The sequence below is a fragment of the Triticum urartu genome, chromosome 1 (genome assembly GCF_003073215.2).
Source record: "Triticum urartu cultivar G1812 chromosome 1, Tu2.1, whole genome shotgun sequence".
Lineage (NCBI taxonomy): Eukaryota > Viridiplantae > Streptophyta > Magnoliopsida > Poales > Poaceae > Triticum > Triticum urartu.
Genome location: NC_053022.1, coordinates 383,777,895 through 383,782,858, shown reverse-complemented (window position 1 = coordinate 383,782,858; position 4,964 = coordinate 383,777,895). Strand labels below are relative to the sequence as shown.

Sequence of the window (4,964 nt, the reverse complement as noted above, 5' to 3'; positions counted from 1 at the left end):
CTCTCTGTTAGCAATATTTCTTGAGAGTATTTTCCCTGCTTGCTACTTCTGCCCTGCACTTCAAGCAGTAAAGGGGTCAATATTTGGTAAGCCCGGTTGCATTTCCTTGCCAACTTAGGCCCTGTTTGATAGCAAAGTATTTTCTAAGTATTTTGAGAATACTACAGTTTTTGAGATTACCACGGTTTTATTTACAATGAGCTGTTTGGTTGCCCCTAACAACTGTGCTTTTAATATTGTAGTATTGGGCAAACTGCAGTTTTCTCTCTGCATAAAAAAAAGAACCCCAAACCTCTTTTTTAAAAACAGAGCTGCTGAGTGCTTAAACACAACGGCTAAACATCAAAATTTACAACGTTATGCGGCAACAACCAAACAGGTTCTATGTGTTGTGAATACTGCAAAATACTCTGTTTTGATAAAACTATGGTATCTGACACCTATAAACAAAATTACTGTAGTTTTTGATACTTTGGTTTATATAATACTTTGCTATCAAACAGTCTTAGCCACTAATCTGGTTAATATCCAGTCTGAAGTTTTTGGGCTTGCGTGCATTGTGTGTGTTTTGCTAAGGCATTGAAGGAGTGAGTTGCTCCAGAAGCAATAGATTGGCGGTGTTTTGGGGCATCTGTTTTTGTGTTGTTCCTAGATGCCCAAAAACAGCGGTGCCGTAAAAAAACCCTGTCATTTAGGGCATTTTGAACCAGCTCCAGCAGATGCCCTGTATCTATTTGGTCCCCAAAAGAATTTGTAGTTGCCCTAAATTTTTGCTACAAGTGTTGCATATCTGCAGCATTGGAAGTTGTTGCTGCAAAAATGAAAAGGCAGCTGCGTGCAGCCAACCGCCCAGCTGAAACTTCCCACCTCTGAATCGTCTCCCACCTGCACGTCTGCCCTAAATGGTTGCGACCGCCGGCCACCGAGGTGGGGGACCTCCCTTTGATCGACGCGACCATTGTTGTGTTGTGGCTCCATTCGCCGTGGCAACCGATCCTTATGAAAGCAACCGAGCTGAATTTTTAGGGCATTTGGAAAAGCAATCACTTTTGTGGTGCAAGCAAATTCTCTCGTACCCTAAACCAATTTTAGGGCATCAACTTTTACATCATCTGCTCTTACTAATAAGGCAAGAAGAATATCTTGTCGAAGATGCTCTAATGTTCCAAAAGTTTGATTCCAATGGTTGATATATTCTTTTTCATGCCAATTGTCCGCTCGAGTTCAATCATGCATACTCCCCCAACTTACGTTCGAAAGAAGACTAGCTAAAGTTTTAGCTAGCTAGATAGTATTAGAGCAGTAGAGTTGGAAGAGAGAAAAGAGGAGAGAGAAAAATGTGGGTCATGTATCGATGAAGAAGCACTTATTTACATCTAACTATTATATTTGCCGGCTATAAGTTTGGCTATAGATGACATGACAACATCATATAGTGAACTCGTTGTACTATTAACCATGCTCTTACTTACATTCCGAAAAGATTGTCTTACATAGAGATGTTTTAGTGTCTAAGACATTTGAAACAAAGCGGGGCCAGAACATGTTGCGGATGGCATACCCCGGGTTGACTTGAGATCCCAAGATACAAATGATGTGTTCCTTCCTCCCCATTCATCCAAAGAAAAAGTTGTTTTTCTCCAAAGGAACGACGCTGCGCTAGGCCGCCAGGGGAGAAAGAGACTCCACACTATCTTTTCTCTCGCTGTTGAAAGAAACAACACTCGACATTATCGTTTTCTACTCGTCAAAAGATGATATCACCCCAATCCCGAGAAAGTGGTGCTATCTCATGATCCTTGCCGCCATTTGTTTACCCATCCTCCTCTCCTTTTGCCGTGCGCTTGTCGTCGACCTCCCACCGGCAACCGCTGGTGGGGCGCGACCGCGAAAAGGCCAGGCAACAGCAGCAGCAGCGCTCGCTCAGTTGGGAGCCACGAGTGCGTGCGTGCGTGCGTGCATCTTGGCAAAGGAAAGGAGGTCAATAATTCGGGCCACTCGTCACCCTATCGAGATATCCATACATCCTATCCGCGACTCCATCACACCCATCCTTCTATCCTTTCCCCCGACGCCGCTGTAGATGTGGACTATGACTCTATGAGCATGCACATGATGTGATATCACATGTGCCAAACCGGTTTGCGTGCGAGTGCCGTAATAAAATCTTGTCCATTCCTGTGAGGATCGGGCTGTTCCGTGCGGAATTCGCCCGTCGCCGAATGGGGATTAGATAAGCATCTCAGTTTTCTTTAGCTGTCAACCGGGTGGAAAGGATTTCGTTTAGAATGGACGGACGAGATTTTACGATCGTGATTATCGCGAGGTATGCACAGCTCGTGCAGCCAACATGATCCGACAGCAAAAAAATCTGAGTTCGGCACGGTTTCGCTGGTTGCTTCTGTCCACCTCCCTCTGCTAGCATCACAACTGCCAGGAGACAGGAGGATATCGCATGCTCGTAGCACGCCCGATTGATGTTGCCGTGCCATGGACTGACGACGAGGAGCAAAATGCAGGCAGAGCCCAATTATTGAAGCCATTGGAAGCTCAGAGCCACACAGGCAGAGAAAGAAGGCGTCCTCTCCTGTCATGGTTGCCTCCTCAGACGGCAACAAGAAACCAACCCCACTTGCGTGGTTCAATTCATGAGCGCGATGCCCGCCATGGGGGCCCTTCCAACGCCAATTCCAATATCTCGGTGATGTCTCCATGCGGTGCAAGCACTGATAACATTAATTAAATTTGGTAACCATACATTACAAACAAACCTACTACACATATCCTCTCTGGTTTCCCTTCACCAACTTGTACCAAAGCAAGCAAATTCTTATGTATTTTACTCCATACACTAGCTGAAAAAGCTACTAGGACGATCGACGGGCAACAAGGTTAGCACGGCAACGAGAACAGGGGCGCCACATGAAGCTAAGCTGCTGGTGGTGCAGATCAAATCAATCCCTTCGGCCAGGCCTGGCAGCCGGGGGTCGATCACAGCACCTTGATGGCGTCGACCGCGCCGTAGCAGCGAGGAGGCGCGATGCTGAGCTCCAGGATGCTGCTGGCAGACGAAGACATTGCCAGCTCCAGCCCGGAGGCAGCCATGGCGGCCAGCGACGTCCCGGTGGGGAACTTTGATCTCTTCTTCACACGGTCAGTTAGCTCATCAGCCTGCCAGAAGAAATGACCCGGTTGGTGTAAAGCTTTTGCTCACACTGTTGTTACATCAGAACATGTTCTCAGATGTAAAGGTGGCTTTACCTGCATCTGCATGTTGTTGTTGCTGCCCCTGATGCCTCCAGGATAACTTGGTAGCTGAGGCGAGGTTCAAGATTCAGTCAGTGTTCAGACAAAACGGAAACTCGATCTAGCAGGAAACAAGATGAAACATGAATTCTGTGGAATTTACCGGCACGTCGCCGCGGTCTGTGTGGAGTATCTTCTCAGCAGGAGCAAGCTTGGTTCCAACGCTCTGAGGACTTGGCAGCTGAAACCAAATTGAAATTGAGTACACTGCATATATTAGCTGCTGCGCGATCCGATGGATGTTTGGAGTAGTGCTTGGCGTGAACTGGACTGGATCCGAGTACCTGATCGTCGTAGCTGTGGGCAGCGGGGATGCCGACGTCGAAGAGGCTGGCCCGGCGCTTCTTCTTGCCGGGGTTGGTCTGCCGGAGGAAGTACTTCTGGGCGTGGCTGGCCACCTGCGTGGCCGTCCTGGTGGTGACGAAGTTCTTGGAGATGCCTCTCCAGTCCCCCTTGCCCAGCTGCTTCAGACCCTCCAAGAACTTCCTGTGCTCCTCCTCGGTCCACGGAATCCCTGAACAGAATCTCAATCAACCACTTGCTGCATGATTCATCGTACTAGGACTACTACTAGGAAGCAACACGGAAGGACTAATCAAATTGTTATTCAGGAGGTGGGATCGTAAGATCCATCGACTGCTAGTAACACTACACTTTGATGATACATAAAGGTCAAGATAGCTTGAACTCAGTTTCTTGATTTCTTTGGTCCAGGACGAAATTTCCACTCACAAATCACTATTAGTTAATTAAGCGATCAGATGATTATTCCCCCAAAACACCTTAATAATTGCAGGAATCTGTAAACCGCATGAACGAATGGAACAGTAGAGCTCTCTACGGGTTGGACTACAAGACAGGAGGGTAGAAGAAATCAAGAAACCGTGCGTGATCCAGATGGAGGTCAATCGCGTTACCTTTCTTGCGCTCCTGGGCCTTGCGGCGGCGGCGCTTGAGCTGCGGCGTGGACGCCAGCTCGCCGTCGTCGGAGGCGTAGCCCTTGTCGTGGCTGGCCTCGCCGGGCAGGAGAAGCGGCGGGCTGTTGGAGGCGCAGGCGAGGTTGGGCATGCTGGTGCTCTTCTTGAGCTCCATGGGCTCCGCGTCATCCTCCTCCTCCGCGCCGCGGACCTCGACGCCGAACAGCCGGAAGAGCACCGCCTTCCTCGCGCCCTCCTCCTCCATTCCCTCGCCCGATGGTCGATGGAGCCGGGGGTTGCGAGGTCGCTGTCGCTGATGGAAGAGAGGTCGGATCAGGCGGAGGATGGTGGCGGTATCTTGTTGGAAGTGGATTGGACGTTGGATGATTTGGAGGCTACCGCACGAGGGGAAGGAGGGAGAGACTGACTCTTGGTGGGTGGGTGGCTTTGTCCTCACTGCCTACTTACCGGCACCTGCTACCGTCTCCCCTCCTTCTCCATTTATAAGATAGGCGCGTCCTTGTTTTTGTTTTTTCCTTGCTGTATGTGCATTTGTTTTTCTCCACGACTTGCTTTCTGGAGTAGGCTTTTAATTCCAAAATTTTCCATACTTTTAGCACAGGCATAAATGCTTTGCTCCTTAATCTTCTGCCTCGTTTCAATATTTTTTTATATTACTCCGTCCATTCATAAATATAAGTCTTTTTAGAGATTTCAATGCGGACTATGTATGGAGCAAAA

General features: G+C 48.5%; 1 protein-coding gene across 1 annotated transcript; it reads right to left on the bottom strand.

The window, feature by feature from the left end:
- Positions 1 to 2,713: 2,713 nt before the first annotated feature.
- On the bottom strand, positions 2,714 to 4,709 carry LOC125513816 (transcription factor MYBS2-like). Its single transcript, XM_048679028.1, has 5 exons — positions 4,224 to 4,709; positions 3,591 to 3,820; positions 3,410 to 3,487; positions 3,262 to 3,315; positions 2,714 to 3,171 (listed from the first exon to the last, which is right to left on the bottom strand). The coding sequence occupies exons 1-5, from the start codon at positions 4,486 to 4,488 to the stop codon at positions 2,992 to 2,994; spliced, it is 807 nt and encodes a 268-aa protein (XP_048534985.1). The 5' UTR covers positions 4,489 to 4,709; the 3' UTR covers positions 2,714 to 2,991.
- Positions 4,710 to 4,964: the final 255 nt, after the last annotated feature.